The sequence below is a fragment of the Lynx rufus genome, unplaced genomic scaffold, assembly GCF_022079265.1.
Source record: "Lynx rufus isolate CCGP_SWC_20201006 ecotype Redwood Valley unplaced genomic scaffold, mLynRuf1.p SCAF_4, whole genome shotgun sequence".
NCBI lineage: Eukaryota > Metazoa > Chordata > Mammalia > Carnivora > Felidae > Lynx > Lynx rufus.
This window is the reverse complement of record NW_025814856.1, coordinates 4,047,255-4,065,462: the sequence shown is the minus strand read 5'-3', so window position 1 is coordinate 4,065,462 and position 18,208 is coordinate 4,047,255. Positions and strand designations below refer to the sequence as shown.

The window sequence follows — 18,208 nt, the reverse complement described above, 5'->3', positions numbered from 1 at the left end:
TTTATGTTATGTGAATTTCACCTCTAAAATAAAATAGTAAATTAAATTAAATTAAACTATATAAATTAAAGGAAACAAATAAACAAGTTCACACTTGTAGAGGGCAGAGAATGAATTATGAGGTGGCAAGAGGCAGAGAGAACGTCCAGCTGGAAACCACTGCAAGAATCAGGCCAGAAATGACGGATGCCCTAGTGTGTTAGTGCAGTCTGGCGGCTGTAACAAGATGCCCTACACCGGGCGCCTCAAACGGCAGACATGCATCTCTCAGGGTTCCGGAGGCTGGAAGTCTGAGACACAGGTGCCAGCTTGGTCGGGCTCTGGTGAGGGCTCTGTTCCTGGATTGTAGACAGTGGCCCTCTCACTGGGTCCTCAAACGTCTTCAAATGGCAGAGACAGAGAGGAAGAGGGAGAGAGGGAGGGAGAGAGTCTTCCGTCAGGGGCACTCATCCCATTCAGGAAGACTCCACCCTCCTGACCTAACCGCCTCCCCAGGGCCCCACCTACAGAGGCCATCAGGTAGGTGATCAGGACATCACCAAATGAACGGGGGGAGGGGCACAGACACTCAGCCCACAGCACTTCGCAAAGGCAGTAGCAGTGGGTCTGGAAACAGGCGGCTGGGTTCAGATCAGACGTTGACACTGAATGGCCAGGGCTTGTGAAAAGGTGGGATGTGGGGGAGAAGAGAAAGAGGGCTCCTCAGGCCAGTTCGAGGTGCCCCCGGGACGACTTCCAGGCCTTGGATTCAGCCTAGTTAACCTAGCGGCTGGTGGTTACACCACCTGTCTGTGAGTTCCAATTTGAACTTGCATCCATGCATGCACGCATGCACACACACACTCACCAGGCACACTCATGCACGTGTACACACATCCACACATGCAGGCGTATGTGTGTCTGCTCCTGCACACACCCGTGCACGTGAACACTCATGCACATCGGACACGCACACGCACCTACATGCACACACCTACACACACCCACATGTGTGCATAGATGCACCAACATGCATGCCTGCACCTGCACTCATCTCCATGCACACATACACACAGCACACACACGCACACATGCGCACACACACACACACACACAAACCACTCTTGTATTTTGCACTTCCTTAACCACCATCTCAAACACTATATAGTATTTTCTTCTTTACGAGGCTCATTGTCTCTCACCCCAACAATGGGAGCTCCTTAACACCAGGGACTTTTGTCTGTCTTGTTCACAGCTGTGGCCTCAAACCTAGAACAGTGCCTGGCACACACGTATCCAGAAATATTTGATCGCGGAGTGACCAAAGGCTGAACCCAGGTACCCATAGGTGCCTGTCTGCAGCGTGTGAAGCCCAGGACCATTGGGCAATTGTGGTTTCTTCCCTGCCCTCAGGGACCCAGCCATGCTAGCCCTGCCCTGAGGTGACTCAGGACCTCATCTGCTCAGGCATGGGGAGACAGTTCTATGGCCCTCAGTGTATATGGTGGATGGACAGACAGACATCCCATTCACGAGGCTGGGGCGCAGCCACAGGTGAAGACAGCCCTGCAGTGTGTGCCAGCTGGGCCTGGGCCTCCTGCTGCTGCTGCTGGCTGCTGGGGGAGATGGCCACACCCTTGCTGGTGAGTAGGGGCTCATGGCTTGTGGCAGGTGGGTCTCCTGTGTCACTGTGCATGTCTCTGTGCACGTGTGTGCAGGACAGGAGACAGATTAAGTGTAGCCCAGTGCAAGTCAATTCACTTCTCTGAACCTCAGTTTCCTCATCTGTAAAATGGGTGTGATAATACAAGTACCTACCTCACAGGGAATGAAATACAATATTGTGTGTGTGTGTACATGGGCTGGAAGAAGTGATTCTGCAGCAGGGAGGCCACAGACCACAGGGGTGCAGACAACAGACAGATGGACTGGGACAGTGAGTGCAGGGGAGAGGGAGGACGATGGGGGACAGCTTGGAGGACGGGCAGGGCTGTCAATGAAACAAGGTGAGGAAGAGAAGCAGGTGTTGGAAACAATAAACATACAGTCCATGTGCAGTGGGGCCTCACCACGTGCGGGGCACCAGGATGAGCCTCTGCCCGCCCCATGCCACTGGCTTGTAACCCAATGCTCAGAGGGACATTCATGGCTGTGAATGTCCAGCCTGCCCCTGCACCCTCCAGGGTGGGGGTCCCTGATGCTCAGGCCTCTCCTGAGCTTGAGTCAGGGGAGCGGGGGAAGCAGCCATGGGGCAGATCAAATCCAGCCGGGCCAAGTTTACCTTCTAGTTAATGAGTAATGAGTAGGGGGAGAAGGGGAGGCCTGGGCTGCATGGTGGGGGAGGTGCCCAGGCCATGGGTCCTGGAGGGAAAATCTCAGAAAGCAGTGTAGCAAGGACCCCATCCTGGAAGTGGGGGGCCAGGAGGGGAGGGGCAGTCCCCGCTGTTCCCAGGCCTGTCACCGACTCAAGGGTGAGGGTGGGGGGTGCAGCAGGGAAATCGCTGCACTCAAGGGGGTGGGGGGGAGAGGGGTGCCTGGGCTCCCCCCACCCAGAAATCCTCCCCTTCCCTTCCCCTTCTTCTCCTTCCTCCAGCTGGGGCGCCAGACGAAACTCAGGACACCACTTCAACTGGAATCGGGGACACATAGCCAATACTGTGTTAGGGTTAAGTGCCTTCCAGAGACCCCACTTAGCCTCAACCCAGGCAGCCTGGCTCTCCGGCTGTCCAACCTGGAATGTTGGGCAGGGCAAGCCAGCTAACGGGAATCCCATCCTCCAGGCCTCCTCCTCTCTCTCCCCTGCTGGCTTATCTTGCCTGCCATCCCTCTCCCACACTTCCGGGCACAATGGGCATAGAGATGAACCCATAGGAAGGCACTGGTTAACAAACGCATGGCCAGAAACTGGGCGCCAGGCCCAGATACCTGGGGTGGGGAGCTCTCTGGCCCTCAGTGTTCCTCCACCGCTAAGTAGGTGCAACAGGGAAAGGTCCCTGTTTACCAACTGACCTTGACCCTGAGGGAGACCTTGGCAGGGGGAAGGTGTGTCCATGTTGCTGGAGGACATGCCCTTGGGTTAGTTACCCCAGGACACACTGGCCCCAGGGATTGAAAAACTTAGGAAATGGTATTGAGAAATCTGGGGCAGCTCCAGGAAGGGGGAAGCCACGGGAGCTGCGGGCTGGGCTGAGCTTGCAGGGGGGAGGCGGGAGCCAGATAAAAGGCAGCCTCCAGCAGCCTCTGCTCATTCCCTCCCAGTCCGCTTCCTCCGTCCCTCTGTCCCTCCACCGTCCCTGCACCATGGGGCCTGCCTCAGGCCCCAGCCTGCTGCTGCTGCTGCTGCTTCCCATCCTGCCCCTGGCACCGGGGGACCCCATGTGAGTGGTCATGACCCTTCTCCAAACCGGGCTACTTGTGAGGTGGGGGTGGGGCTCAGGTCCTAGTAGAATCCAGGGCGCACGTGGGTGTCTGCGGAGGCAGGGGTCAGCGGGTTGGGATGTGAATGGCCTTGGGCTGCCTGTGAGCTCATGATTTCATGAGCTGGGGGTTCATGGCACTCGGGTTACAATGGGAGGCAGATGTTTCTAGAAGCAGGGGTCTGCGGGTTTGGGTGCCTGTGGTACGTTCAGTGATTCCGTGGCTGTGGAATCACTTGGAGGCCTCGAGATCTGACTTCACAGGATTTGGGGGCTTCGTGCTATGTGGGTGAGGATTGGAACCCTGGTCCCTAGAACGGCAGCTCCGTCCCGTGTTCCACCCGACCTGCAGGTTCTCCATGATCACCCCCAACATCCTGCGGCTGGAGAATGAGGAGAAGGTGCTGCTGGAGGCCCATGACTATGGAGGCAACATTGCAGTCACAGTCAGCGTCAACGACTTTCCAGACAGGAAGATAAGTTTGTCCAGAGGAAACACTTATCTGACCAAGGATAATAACCACATGAGCACAGTCAACATCAAGGTGCGTGCACCTGCTGGCGCCCCTCCCCGCTCTGAGTCTGCTCCATGTTTTGAACCCATCCCACTTGGAAGCCCCTCCCCATTATGACCAGGTGCCACTTGGAAGCCCCTCCCCTCTCTGAGACTCCTCCTTCAATTAGCTTCTATCCTGAGCCCCTAGCTTTGAGCCCCTCTCCTAAGAGAGGTCCTCTGAGCCCCTTGTCTAATTCGCCCTACTCATCCCCCTTTCTGATCCCTACCCATCTTAGACCCTTGCCCCCCCCCCCCACTACCCCTCTGCTCCCAACCTGGGCACACCAGGGAGACCCGGAGTGGTGGACAGGTGCTATTGGCAGGAAGGGCAGGCAGGTGTGGACCCCACTGAAAGCCTGGGGCTGAATGCGGGCAAGGGACCAGGAGGCAACATCTCAATGATTCTCTGGCTATGCCTAGATCCCAGCCAACCGGGAATTAACATCAGGGAAGGGGAAAAAATTCGTGATTGTCCAGGCGGACTTCGGGGGCACCGTGGTGGAGAAGGTGGTGCTGGTCAGCTTTCAGAGCGGGTACCTCTTCATCCAGACGGACAAGCCCATCTATACCCCAGGCTCCACAGGTAAGGGGCTGGGCAGTGGCTGGAGAGAGGGGTGGGGGGGGGACTGTGGGGAGGGGCAGGGCCTCACTCACCGCCCCCTTTCTCTAACATCATCTCCCAGTCCTCTATCGGATCTTTACCGTGGACAACGACCTACTGCCCGTGGGCCGGACCGTTATCGTCAGCATCCAGGTACCAGCAGCGGGGAACCCAGACGATGACTCCCCCTGGGCAGAGACTCGGGGAGAGACAAAGAGATAGAGAGACACAGAGAAGAGATTCCGGAAAAGGCAGGACTGCAGAGGCCTAAAGGCAAAGAGACCTGTAGAGCCACGAACACAGAGAGAGCCCTGGACACAGGGCAGAGATCCAGGGATACCAGGCACAGTGATGCTTCTGCCCGTGGATTCCGGCTCCAGGCAAACCTCTGGGGACCGTGTCACTCCGGACAGGTCACTTCAGCCTCCTGGGCCTTGGTTTGCTCAGCTGAAGATTGAGATGACAGATAAAAACTCTCTGTAGCCCAATCCGCCTCCTGCTGCCAGGGGGCAGCCTCGAGCACCCAACTCCTGTCCCACCCTCCTCCACCCAGAGCCCTCCAGGAGCTCCCACCTCCTTGGGGTAAAAGCCTAAGTCCTCCCAGCACTCCCCAAGGCCCTGCAAGACTTGCCCAGTCCCCTACCTGTCCTCCTCCCCTCCTCTCCTCCCCCTCTTCTCCTCACTCACTCTGCTCCAGCCACATGGGCCTTATTGCTGTCCCTCCAACTGCCATAAAGAGCCAGCCCGAGGACCTTTGCACAGGCTGTTCCCCCACTACTCACAAAACGCTCTTCCTCCAAATACCCACATAGCTTGCCCCATCACGTCATTCAAGTCTCTGCTCAAATGTCACCGATGGCACAATTTTACAGGGAAGCCTCTCTGAGGACCTGTAAAATTGCAAACACTCTCTCCCAACTCTCTCTCTCTCTCTCTCTCTCTCTCTCTCTCTCACACACACACACACACACACACTCCACTGGTCTCCTTTCCTGTCATCTCCTTTAGGCATCCTATAAATTGAATGTATTCATTTGCTAATTGCCCGCTCCCTAGACCTCCACAGAACCTAAATTCCAGACAGAATGGGTGCTTGGCATACAGTAATTTCATTACAATTTACTGGGCTAAGGCAGGAAAGGGGTGGGGGGGAGGGGGAATGGAAGGAGGAAGTGAAGGACAGAGGGAAGAGGTAGGTGGTTCTCAGAGGATCGTCATGAGTATTTCTTGCAATCACGCAAAGGTAACAGGGACCAGGTCCTGACAGCCACAAGCTGACTGTGGGGATCGGTGGGATTTGTGGGGAACGGAGAACACACACCTCTAACGGTAGAGCCTCTGCCCAGTTCCAGTCAAATGTCGCTATGTGCCAACAGGAACCCGTATCCACGGTTATCCCAATTTCCAAGAGAAGCCAGAAAGCCAGATTTTTACATGATGTCTCCTGGTGTTTAGTTATTTGCAACGAATGACATACTGTGTGTTAGGTTGAACCACACGACTTTGTGTTCTTGTAGGTCAAAGAGTCGAAGGTAGGCAATGCTGTGTGACTTAGCGCCCATAGGATGCTTACCACAGGGTCCCGCACAAAGTAGGTGATAAATGCTAGTTACTATCGGTATTCAGACAGCCGCCGACGAGAGTGAGCTCCAGCTTACATGAATCATGTGCTAAGCCACTGAGGTAGGGGCTATGTTCTTCTCCTTCTTCTAGCTGGGCACATTGAGCACAGAGACATCAAGTAATTTGCCCAAGGTGACACAGCGCGTAAATGGGAGAGTGGGCATTTGATCCCAGGCTGACTGACTCAAGTCCATGTTCATAACCACTGCCCCAGTAGTCATGACACACAGAGAGTGTCCAGACACAGAGAGGAGGAAGAGAGCCTAGGGGCTAAGCCAGGTCTCTGAAGAGACACACCCTCCCTGTCAGACCCCCGACGGTGTTCCCATCAAGAGGGACTTCTTGTCTTCTGGGAGGCTGTTTGGCATCTCGTCCCTGTCTTGGAACATCCCGGAGCAGGTCAAGTATGTCAGGCCCTCCTAGAGGGGGTTCCCTATGCCAAGGGAGGGCGTCTGGCTGGCTCACTCACCTGCCTTCCCCACAGTACAGGGCAGTGGAAGATAGAAGCCCACTATGAAGATGCCCCACAGCAAGTATTCTCTGCTGAGTTCGAGGTGAAGGAGTACGGTAAGAGGAGGAAGGAGTCAGGGTGGGGGCCCCAAGTGCCAGGCCCAGTGCTGACACCCTACTGGTGCCGTCTCGACCCCAGTGCTGCCCAGTTTTGAGGTCCAAGTGGAGCCTACAGAGAAATTCTACTACATTGATGACCCACAGGGCCTGGAGGTCACCATCACGGCCAGGTGAGGGGCTAGGAATGGGGCCAGGTGGGAGGGGAGGGGAGGGGGGCCAGGTGAGGGCTAGATGACGGGCCAGGTTGGCAGCTAGGGGTGGAGCCAGGTAGGGGCCGGGTAAGGGAACCCGGGAGCGGTGTGGCCAGGTGTGGGACCAGATACTGGCCAGGTAAGCACCAGGCGCGGGACCAGGGGTCCGTGGAAGTTTGCAGGCAGGCTCGCCCTTCAGGAGAGGAGCATCTGAGACCCTCTTGCCTCTCAGGTTCTTGTATGGGAAGAATGTGGATGGAATAGCCTTCGTCATCTTTGGGGTCCAGGATGGTGAGCAGAGGATTTCGCTGCCCCAGTCCCTCAGCCGTGTTCAGGTGCTCTGCCCCTCTGAGCCTCCTCCACTGTGGACTTCCCCCTCCCTCACCTGCGCCCCTCCCCCTCTCTGAGCCTTCCTTCCTCCCCCAGATCGATGATGGCAGTGGGGAGGCCAGGCTGGAACGAAAGGTCCTGCTGAGCGGGGTGGAACCCTCCGGAGCAGATGCCCTGGTGGGGAAGTCGTTGTACGTGTCTGTCACCGTTATCCTGCACTCAGGTGAGGCCTGGTCTGAGGAAAGGGACCCAAATGAGGGGGTCAGGCCCAGTGTGCGGGCAGAGGCCCAGAATGGATGTGGAATGCAGTGTGACAGGGGAGAACCAGTCTGAGGGCAGAGGCCAAGTGTAAGAGAGGATATCCAGAGGAAAGTGATACCCAGTGAGACAAAGGAGGCCCATTGTGAGGGTGGGGGGAGCCCCAGAATGAAAGTGGGATCCAGTCTGATAGAGGAGGCCCAGTCTGAGGGGGGAGGCCCAGTATGATTGTGGGATCCAGTCTGATAGCGGAGGCCCAATCTGATGGGGTGAGGCCAGAATGAAGGTGGGATCCAGTCTGATAGAGAAGCCTAGTCTGATGGGGGAGGCCAGTATGAAGGTGGGATCCAGTCAGACAGAGGAGGCCCAGTGAGAGGGGGGCCCAGAATGAAGGTGAGATCCAGTCTGATACAGGAGGCCCAGTCTGAGGGGGCGAGGCCCAGTATGAATGTGGGATCTAGTCTGATAGAGGAGGCCCAATCTCATGGGGGGACGCCAGAATGAAGGTGGGATCCAGTCTGACATGGGAGGCCCAGTCTGAGGGGGGAGGTCCAGAATGAAAGTGAGATCCAGTCTGATACAGGAGGCCCAGTGAGGGTGCAGGCCAGAATGAAGGTGGGATCCAGTCTGATAGAGGAGGCCCAGTCTGAAGGGGGGAGGCCAGAATGAAGGTGGGATGCAGTCTGATAGAGGTGGCTGAGTCTGAGGGGGGAGGCCCAGAATGAAATTGGGATGTAGTCTGTCAGGTGAGGCCAAGTCTGAGAGGGGAGGCCCAGTATGAATATGGGAACCAGTCTGATAGAGGAGGCCCATTCTGAGGGGGGAGCTCCAGAATGAAGGGGGGATCCAGTCTGATATAGGAGGCCCAGTCTGAGGGGGGAGGCCCAGTATGAAGGTGGGAGCCAGTCTGATAGAGGAGGCCCAGTCTGACGGGGGGAGGCCAGAATGAAGGTGGGATCCAGTCTGACACAGGAGGCCCAGTCTGAGGGGGGAGGCCCAGTATGAATGCGTGATCCAGTCTGACAAAAGAGGCCAAGTCTGAAGGTGGCAGCCAGTGACAGGGTAGCCATAGTCTGAGGAATGAAGGTGCCCGCCAGTTTGTCAGAGGAGGCCTGGTCTGAGGGAGGCCCACTATGAAGGTGGGAATTTGTCTGACAGAGGAGGCCTGGTCTGAGGGGGGAGGTCCAGAATAAAAGTGAGATCCAGTCTGCTAGAGGAGGCCCAGTCTCAGGAGGGCGGCCCAAAATGAAATTGGGATCCAGTCTCACAGAATGGACCCAGTCTGAAAACAGGCCCAGTGAGGTTGGGGGCCAGTCTGACAGAGGAGGTCCCATCCTAGTGGGGAGGCCAGAATGAAGGTGGGCAACAGTCTGACAGAGGAAGTCTGAGCACAGAAGGCCAGTATGAAGATTGGATCCTGTCTAATGGATGATGTCCAGTCTGAGGAGGGAGGCCCAGCATGAAGGTGGGATCCAGTCTGACAGAGGAGTCCCAGTGATGGGGGAGGAACAGAATGAAGGTTCCAGCCAGTCTGATGGAGGAGGCCCAGTCTGAGAGAGGCCCAGTGTAAGGTGTGGTCCAACCTGGAGGGGTGGCCCAGGAGCCTGCCCTCACGGCTGACCCCCTCAGGCAGCGACATGGTGGAGGCGGAGCGCAGCGGGATCCCCATCGTGACCTCCCCCTACCAGATCCACTTCACCAAGACGTCCAAGTTCTTCAAACCAGGCATGCCCTTTGACCTCATGGTGAGACCCGGTGTGGGGCTGCCTCCCCCACCCTTCCCCTGAGCATCAGCCACGCCTCTGGGTCGACCTGAACGCCCTCCACCTGCCCCTGCACTGCACCTGCAGGTGTTTGTGACGAACCCCGACGGCTCCCCAGCACGCAACGTCCCCGTGGTGACCCAGTACTCCAAAGGGTCCTCCTTCACCCAGGAAGACGGCGTGGCCAAGCTGATCATCAACACACACAAAACCTTTAGGTCCCTGCCCATCACCGTGAGTCCTCACCCTCCTCTAGCCCCACTTCTGGGAGATAGGGGACTGGATTTGCATGGAGAGAATCTGTCCTCTGCCACAGTCATCCTGCCACGTGAGGAGTGGGGTCCTTTTATTGTCAGGGGATCCTGCCATTCACATAGAGGGTTTTCATCTGCATAGAGGGGATCTTATCTGCACCAGCAGTCTGGCCATCTGCATAGGTATATTCTAAGGATCCGGTGATTACATTTGACCCACCTGGGTAAACCAAAACAGACTCCCCATCCTCAGACCCTTAATCCCATTTGCACAGTCCCTCTGGCCAGGGAAGGTACCATATTCCCAGGCCCCAGGGATTAGGATGTGGACATCTTTGGGGGGCCAGAATTCATCCCCCTTTCCTCACCCAGGTAAGCACTAGGAAGGATGGTATCCCAGAGTCACGACAGACCAACAGGACTATGAATGCCCAACCCTACAGCACCATGAGTAATAACTACCTGCACATCTCTGTGCCTCGCGTGGAGCTCAAGCCAGGGGAAGATCTCAACGTCAACTTCCACCTGCGAATTGACCCCACCACCACCCAGGAGAACAACATCCGCTACTTCACCTACCTGGTCCGTGCCCTCCTAGGATCCCCAGACCCCTCCTCCTTACTTCTGCAGCACCCCCAGGCCAGGGCCACCCCCCCGCCCGACCTTGCTGATTCTCCCTTACGCCAACCTGTCTCCCCCAGATCATGAACAAAGGGAAGCTGTTGAAGGTGGAGCGTCAGACGCGGGAGCCCGGCCAGGACATGTACGCGCTGCCCCTGACCATCACTGAGGACTTCATTCCTTCCTTCCGCCTGGTGGCTTATTACACCTTCATTAACAACAAGGGCCAGAGGGAGGTGGTGGCCGATTCTGTGTGGGTGGATGTCAAGGACTCCTGTGTGGGCAAGGTAAGCTTCCGGAGCCTTCCTCTGCACCCATCTTGGCTCTCCCTGCCTGGCCAGTGCTCGCTCCGTCTCTGCCTCTCTCCAGCCTTCTGGGTGGGCTCCCCAACCGAGGCCCATCTTCTCCTTTTCCAGCTCCTTCTCTCCCCACCTCTGTTTCAGCCTCAGTATCTCCCTCCCTGCTGGCCTTTCCGCCTTCAGTCTGTCTGTCTCCACCGTTGCCCCTTCCTGACCAGCACAGCAGGGACACTGCCCTGGGCTGACTGCTGATGGAGACCCAGCCTGGCAGGGCTGACCCCTCACTCCCACCTCTGTGTATCCCCCATCCCTGCCAACAGCTGGTGGTGAAAGGTGGCAAGAAGGAAAAGAAGGTGTACCCACCTGGGCAGCTTTTGACCATCAAGATCGAGGGTGACCGGGGTTCCCGAGTGGGGCTCGTGGCAGTGGACAAGGGCGTGTTCGTGCTGAACAGGAATAGGTTAACTCAGAGCAAGGTGCGCCCTGTACCGCTGGGGTGTGGCGGAAGCAAAGGGGTGGCGTGGGCCTGAGGCGCAGGTGGCGCTCAGAAGGGAACCGGAAGTGGAGTTAGGCGTGGGCTGGACGGAAGCTTGGACGGACACAAACATGGCACGGAAGTGAAGGCTGCGGGTGGGAGCGTAGACGGAGGAGTCCGAGCTGGGGGTGGTTGGCGGGGGCTGTGCACACACCTCTGAGAGGGGCCTGGGACCAGAACGCAGGGGTGGTCGGACATGTCAGCCTGGTGGTGGAGGCCTGCCCGCGACCCCTGCCCTCCCGCAGATCTGGAACGTGGTGGAGAAGGCTGACATCGGCTGCACTCCAGGCAGCGGGAAGGACTATGCCGGCGTCTTCACGGACGCAGGGCTGGCCTTCCAGACCAACACAAACCTGCAGACCCCGGATAGGACAGGTGAGGGCCAGGGAGGGGTGGGGCCTCCACCCCAGATGCTGAGAGCAAATGAAGGGCACTGTTCTGAGGTCCTCAGATGCTGAGAACAGGTGGGGGCCCTGGGTTCAAGTCCTGCCCCAGCCCCCACCTAGTGAATCACTGCCCGCTGAGCCTCAGTTTCCTCATCTGTCAAATGGGAGCAGCAACACCCCTCCCTCACGGCTACTGAGAGGAGTACATCGGGGACCCTCAGTTGACGCTTAACCCATCTTGTTCGCGTGTGCCCTCCCCTCAGATCCCGAGTGCCCCAAACCAGATGCCTGGCGCCGCCGCTCAGTGATGCTCACAGAGAAGAGGATGGACAAAGGTGGGGGCCCCCACCCTTCCTCCAAACCCTGCCCATCCGGGATCCAGCCCAGGAGGGAGGAGGGCAGGGCCGGGCCCTGGGGACTTCCTACCCTTGGTCCGCCCGAGCTCCTCCTGCTTTGAGGTCCCGGCTGAGGCCCTGACCGGTGTCGTGTCCACGCAGCGGGTCAGTACCCGAAGGAGCTGCGCAAGTGCTGTGAACATGGCATGCGGGAGAACCCCACGAAGTTCTCGTGCGAGCGCAGGGCCGGGTTCATCCAGCACGAGGCCTCGTGCGTGAAGGCCTTCCTGGACTGTTGCAACCGCATCGGCAGTACCCACAGTGCCCTGGGCCTGACCCGGAGTGAGTCCACCTGCCTGTGGGCCAGCCAGAGGGGGGAAGCTCGGTCAGAGCGAGGAGGGCCTGGTCTGATGGGAGAGGGCTTGCTCCGAGGGAGGAGGGCATGGTCTGAGCAGGGAGGCTGGCCAGAATGGGGAGGCTCAATGAAGCCTCGATCAGGCTTGAGGGGTGAGGGGATGGTCTGAGTGGGGAGGCTCCCTTAGAGGGGAGAGGGCCTGGTCTGAGGGAGGAGGCCCAGGTCAGAGTGTTGAGGCTCAGTGAGAAGGAGGAGGGCCTGTTTGAGGGAGGAGAACCTATCTGAGGGGGGGAAGGGGCCTGTTTGGGTGGAAGGATGCCTGTGTCTGAGGGGGGAGGAGGGCCTGTCTGAAGGGGGAGGATGCTTCTGTCTGAGATGCGTTTTTAGCCTGCCTTTACCAAAGAAAACTCATTTATGTTGCTTTCCAAAGAGGTGCCTAACTCAATGCCTAACAACATCTGTTGATTTGTTTTCATTCATTCATTCCCTCCCTCCCTCATTCATTCATTCACTAATTCATTCATTCATTCATTCATTCATTCATTCAGTTCTGGATAAGACAAAACATGTGCACACTTGAAACTTTACATCTCGGGCCAAATAAATCTTAAGCCAAGAGAAAATTTCTCTTCCAAGAAGCCCATTGAAAGCAGAACCAGAGTGGTCCCCACCACAAGGCAGCCCTGCCAGAACTGATGGGAATCCTACCTGCCATTTGCTCAGAGCCTTGAGCCCAGTGAGGCCTGATGTCTGCTTTTTAAAAATGCTTTTTGATGTGTCTTATGTAGAGAAAGGCCTTTCTGCTAGGATGGGTGCAGTGGAAACCAAGCCCACAGAGAGCCCCCCGCACCACGGGCAGCATGGCCCCTGTCGTGAGGGTCCCCCTGGCAGATTCCCTCTCGGCCCGCCCTGTCCAGATTGCTTTCTTTCTTTCTTTCTTTTTATTTTATTTTTTATTTTTTTTTAAATTTATATCCAAATTAGTTAGCATATAGTGCAACAATGATTTCAGGAGTAGATTCCTTAATGCCTCTTACCCATTTAGCCCATCCTCCCTCCCACAACCCCTCCAGTAACTCTCAGTTTGTTCTCCACATTTAAGAGTCTCTATGGTTTGTCCCCCTCCCTGGTTTTATATTATTTTTCTTCCCTTCCCTTATGTTCATCTGTTCTGTGTCTTAAAGTCTTCATGTGCGTGAAGTGTTATTTGTTTTTCTCTAACTTTGCTTAGCATAGTACCCTTTAGTTCCCTCCACATCGTTGCAAATGGCAAGATTTCATACTTTTGATTGCCGAGTAATACTCCATTATATATATGTATATATACACACATACATATACATATATATATACACACATATATATACATATATATACATATACATGTATATATGTATATATACATGTGTATATATGTATATACATGTATACCATGTTTTCTTTATCCATTCATCCATCGATGGACATTTGGGCTGTTTCCATATTTTGGCTATTGTTGATAGTGCTGCTATAAACATTGGGATGCATGTGTCCCTTCGAAACAGCACACCTCTATCCCTTGGATAAATGCCTAGTAGTGCAATTGCTGGGTTGTAGGGTAGTTCTGTTTTTAGTTTTTTGAGGAACCTCCATACTGTTTTCCAGAGTGGCTGCACCAGCTTGCAATCCCACCAACAATACAAAAGAGATCCTCTTTCTCCGCATCCTTGCCAACATCTGTTGTTGCCAGAGTTGTTAATGTTAGCCGTTCTGACAGGTGTAAGGTGGTATCTCATTGTGGTTTTTGATTTGTATTTCCCTGATGATGAGTGATGTTGAGCATCTTTTCATGGGTGGGTTGGCCATCTGTCTTCTTTGGAGAAGTGTCTATTCATGTCTTTTGCCCATTTCTTCACTGGATTATTTGTTTTTTGGATATTGAGTTTGAGAAGTTCTTTATAGATTTTGGATACTAACCCTTTATCTGATATGTCATTTGCAAATATCTTCTCCCATTCTGTTGGTTGCCTTTTAGTTTTGCTGATTGTTTCCTTCGCTGTGCAGAAGATTTTTATAATAGTAGTTCATTTTTTCTTTTGTTTCCCTTGCCTCTACAGACGTGTTGAGTAAGAAGTTGCTGCAGCTGAGGTCAAAGAGGTTTTTGCCTGCTTTCTCCTCTAGGATTTGATGCCTTCCTGTATTATTTAGGTCTTTCACCCATTTTGAGTTTATTTTTGTGTGTGGTGTAAGAAAGTGGTCGAGGTTCATTTTTCTGGTTGTTGCTGTCCAGTCTTCCCAGCACCACTTGCTGAAGAGACTGTCTTTATTCCACTGGATATTCTTTCCTGCTTTGTCAAAGATGAGTTGGCCATACATTTGGGGGTCCATTTCTGGGTTCTCTATTCTGTTCCATTGATCTGAGTGTCTGTTCTTGTGCCAGTACCATACTGTCTTAATGATTACAGCTTTGTAGTATAGCTTGAAGTCTGGGATTGTGATGCCTCCTGCTTTGGTTTCCTTTTTCAAGATCGCTTTGGCTATTCGGGGTCTTTTCTGGTTCCATACAAATTTTAGGATTATTTGTTCTAGCTCTGTGAAAAATGCTGGTGTTATTTTGATAGGGACTGCATTGAATATGAAGATTGCTTTGGGTAGTATTGACATTTTAACAATATTTATTCTTTCTATCCAGGAGCATGGAATCTTTTTTTCCATTTTTTTGTGTCTTCTTCAATTTCTTTCATAAGCTTTCTATAGTTTTCAGTGTATAGATTTTTCACCTCTTTGGTTAGATTTATTCCTAGGTATTTTATGGTTTTTTGTACAACTGTAAATGGGATTGATTCCTTGATTTCTCTTTCTGTCACTCCATTGCTCTTTTTAACCACTGTGTGCAGAGTGGTGGTTGCTGCACTGACCCTTCTCACTGGCCATTTGAACACTTCTTTTGCACATCCCATCGTTTTCATAGGGGACCAGAAATTGTGTCATCCAAATTGGGTTCTGAGAATGAAGGCCAGTGTGAGTGGCTCTTGAAACCAAGGGAAGTGATCTTATCAATCACAGGATGAAAAGTCATGAAACAGAACCCCTTTGCTTAAAAACTAAGGAAGATGGGGAAATGCTATGGCTGCAGGCTGCCCGATCCAAGCAAACATAATCATCTTTTTTTTTTAATCTTTAGACTCTCAAGCAGAACAAGTAGAAATGGGCATAAAAACCTTTTATCCCTCTGAACTGTTTGAGGCCCCCACCATCCCCAAATAGCTCCATGTGGAATTCTTGAAATTCTCCCACAAAAGATATTCTCCCACAAAACCTCAGCACAGTCATCAGAATTAGGACATGAATGTTGACTCGTTGAACCTCCAACCCCATTCAGGTTCGCCAGTGGTTTCCATTTGGTTTGGTTTGGTTTTGGTTTTGGTTTTGATTTGGTGTGGTTTAGAGTGGTTTGGTCCTGTTTGGTCTGGTTTGGTTTAGTCTGGTCTGGTGTGGTTTCACTTGGTTTGGTCTAGTTTGGTGTGCTTCGGTCTACTTTGGTGTGGTCTGGTTTAGTTTGGATCCTTTATAGGAAAAGGATCTGTGCAGAAGCAGACGTCGTATTTACTGGTGGGGTCTCCTTAGTGTCCTTGGATCTGCTCAACCCCTGGCAGCACAGCCGTCTTGAGTGACTTTCACGTCCAGCATTTGGGGGGCTGTCCCACGGTTTGGGTTGGCTCCATGCTTCCTCGTAATGACATCCAGGTTTTGCATTTGGGGGCAGCACTGTCACAGGAGAGACACTATGGATTCTCAGTGCAGCATGTCGGGAGCCCAAAGACATTGATTTGTCCCATTGTTGGTGCTGTGAGTCTTGATCACGTGATTAAGGCGCTGTCTGCTGGGTCTCTCCACTGTAAAGTTCCTCCTTATTCCTGGATAGTCTATTTCTAAACCTCTTTCTGCTATCAGATCAGGGCAAAATTTAAGCCAAGGGAAAATTTCCCCCAAATCAATTTTTATGTAGCCTGTATGACAGCAGGTATAGATCCTTATATGGTAACACATACTTTTCATGTACACTCATATTTTTATTATTTATTTATTTATTTATTTATTTATTATATTTTTATTTATTTATTTATTTTATTTATTTATTTTTGCTTAGAAATGTGCAGTCACCTCCTAAAGGCAGACATCGCCAAAGGGGACACATATTTCTAAATTCTTTTAGCTGGAAGGCTAGCACGCCCTCCACCATCACCCCCCAAAAAACACACAAAGATTCCCAACACACATGAGTAAAGGACTGAATCTTCAGTCTGTGCAAATTATTCTAATCTAGGCTTGGTGCCTTCTGCTCCAGTGACCTATAGACTTTCTTTCTCAAAGAGGAAAATTAGACAAAATATCTGATCTACTGGGATATGGCTTACACACACTCAGGTGTTTTCTCCCCCAGCCTTGTGTAATTTCTTTCTTTCTTTTTTTTAAAATTTATTGCCAATGCGTGTAGTCTTGGCTTCGGGAGTGCATTCCTATGATTCATCACTTACATACAACCCCAATGCTCATCCCAAGTGTCCTCCTCAATGCCCATCACCCATTTTCCCCACTCCCCCATATCCTATTCCCATCAACCCTCAGTCTGTTCTCTATGTTTAAGAGTCTCTTATGGTTTGTCTCCCTCTCTCTTTGTATCTAATTTTTCCTTCCCTCCCACTATGGTCTTCTGTTTCTCAAATTCCACACATGAGTGAAAAAATACGATATCTGCCTTTCTCTGACTGACTTATTTCACTTAGCATAATACCCTCCAGATCCATCCATGTTGTTGCAAATGGTCAGCTTTCCTTCTTTTTCATCACCCAGTAGTATTCCATTCTCTGTATATATAGCCATTCATCAGTTGATGGACATTTGAGCTCTTTCCATAATTTGGCTGTTGTTGAAATGCTACTATAACCACTGGAGTACATGTGCCCCTACGAATCAGCACCCGTGTGCCCTTTAGGATAAATTTCTAGTAGTGCTATTGCTGGGCCATAGGGTAAATCTAATTTTGATTTTTTGAGGGACCTCCACACTGTTTTCCAGTGTGGCTACACCAGTTTGTATTCCCACCAACAGTGCAAGAGGGTTCCCCTTTCTCCACATCCTCACCAACATCTGTTGTTTCCTGAGTTGTTACTTTTAGCCACTCTGACCAGTGTGAGGGGGTATCTCAATGTGTTTTTGGTTTGTATTTCCCTGATGATGAGTGATGTCGAGCATCTTGTCATGTGTCTGTTTACCATCTGGATGTCTTCTTTGGAAAAGTGTCTATTCATGTTTTCTGCCCATTTCTTCACTGGATTATTTGTTTTCTGGGTGTTGAGTTTGGTAAGTTGTTTATAGATTTTGTATACTAACTAACCCTTTATCCGTTATGTCATTTGCAAATATCTTTTCCCATTCCATCGATTACCTGTTAGTTTTGTTGATTGTTTCCTGTGCTGTGCAGAAACTTTTTACCATGATGAGGTCCCAAATGGTCCGCTTTTGCTTTTATTTCCCTTGCCTTCAGAGACACATCAAGTAAGAAGTTGCTGCGGCCGAGGTCAAAGAGGTTGCTGCCAGTTTTCTCCTGTAGGATCTTTATGGTTTCCTGTCTCATATTTAGGTCTTTCATCCATTTTCAATTTATTTTTGTGTATGGTGTAAGAAAGTGGTCCAGGTTCATTCTTCTGCATGTTGCTGTCCAGTTCTCCCAGCACCATTTGCTAAAGAGACTGTCTTTTTTCCATTGGATACTCTTTCCTGTTGTCAAATATTAGTTGGCCATATACTTGTGGGTGCATTTCTGGGCTCTCTATTTTGTTCCATTGGTGTATGTGTTTTTGTGCCAATACCATACTGTCTTGATGATTGCAGCTTTGTAATACAGACTAAAGTCCGGGATTGTGATGCCTCCAGCTTTGGTTTTCTTTTCAACATTACTTTGGCTATCTGGGGTCTTTTGTGGTTTCATAAAAATTTTAGGGGCGCCTGGGTGGCTTGGTCGGTTAAGCGTCCGACTTCGGCTCAGGTCATGATCTCACAGTTTGTGAGTTGGAGCCCCGCATCGGGCTCTGGGCTGACAGCTCAGAGCCTGGAGCCTGTTTCCGATTCTGTGTCTCCCTCTCTCTCTGCCCCT

The 18,208-nt window shown here is 52.4% G+C and overlaps 1 protein-coding gene across 1 annotated transcript in view; it reads left to right on the top strand.

Annotated features, from left to right (window-relative positions):
- The first annotated feature begins 3,235 nt into the window (after nucleotides 1-3,235).
- Nucleotides 3,236-18,208, top strand: part of LOC124523587 (complement C3-like) — a 44,763-nt gene continuing 29,790 nt past the window's right edge. The window contains exons 1-17 of the mRNA XM_047095374.1: nucleotides 3,236-3,356; nucleotides 3,748-3,940; nucleotides 4,372-4,534; nucleotides 4,635-4,705; nucleotides 6,485-6,579; nucleotides 6,660-6,742; nucleotides 6,825-6,915; nucleotides 7,169-7,271; nucleotides 7,363-7,489; nucleotides 9,154-9,269; nucleotides 9,375-9,521; nucleotides 9,914-10,123; nucleotides 10,243-10,449; nucleotides 10,782-10,937; nucleotides 11,242-11,371; nucleotides 11,646-11,717; nucleotides 11,880-12,059. Coding sequence (XP_046951330.1) covers nucleotides 3,280-3,356; nucleotides 3,748-3,940; nucleotides 4,372-4,534; nucleotides 4,635-4,705; nucleotides 6,485-6,579; nucleotides 6,660-6,742; nucleotides 6,825-6,915; nucleotides 7,169-7,271; nucleotides 7,363-7,489; nucleotides 9,154-9,269; nucleotides 9,375-9,521; nucleotides 9,914-10,123; nucleotides 10,243-10,449; nucleotides 10,782-10,937; nucleotides 11,242-11,371; nucleotides 11,646-11,717; nucleotides 11,880-12,059 — 2,221 coding nt within the window. The 5' untranslated portion in view covers nucleotides 3,236-3,279. The remainder of the gene's footprint in view (nucleotides 3,357-3,747; nucleotides 3,941-4,371; nucleotides 4,535-4,634; nucleotides 4,706-6,484; nucleotides 6,580-6,659; nucleotides 6,743-6,824; nucleotides 6,916-7,168; nucleotides 7,272-7,362; nucleotides 7,490-9,153; nucleotides 9,270-9,374; nucleotides 9,522-9,913; nucleotides 10,124-10,242; nucleotides 10,450-10,781; nucleotides 10,938-11,241; nucleotides 11,372-11,645; nucleotides 11,718-11,879; nucleotides 12,060-18,208) is intronic.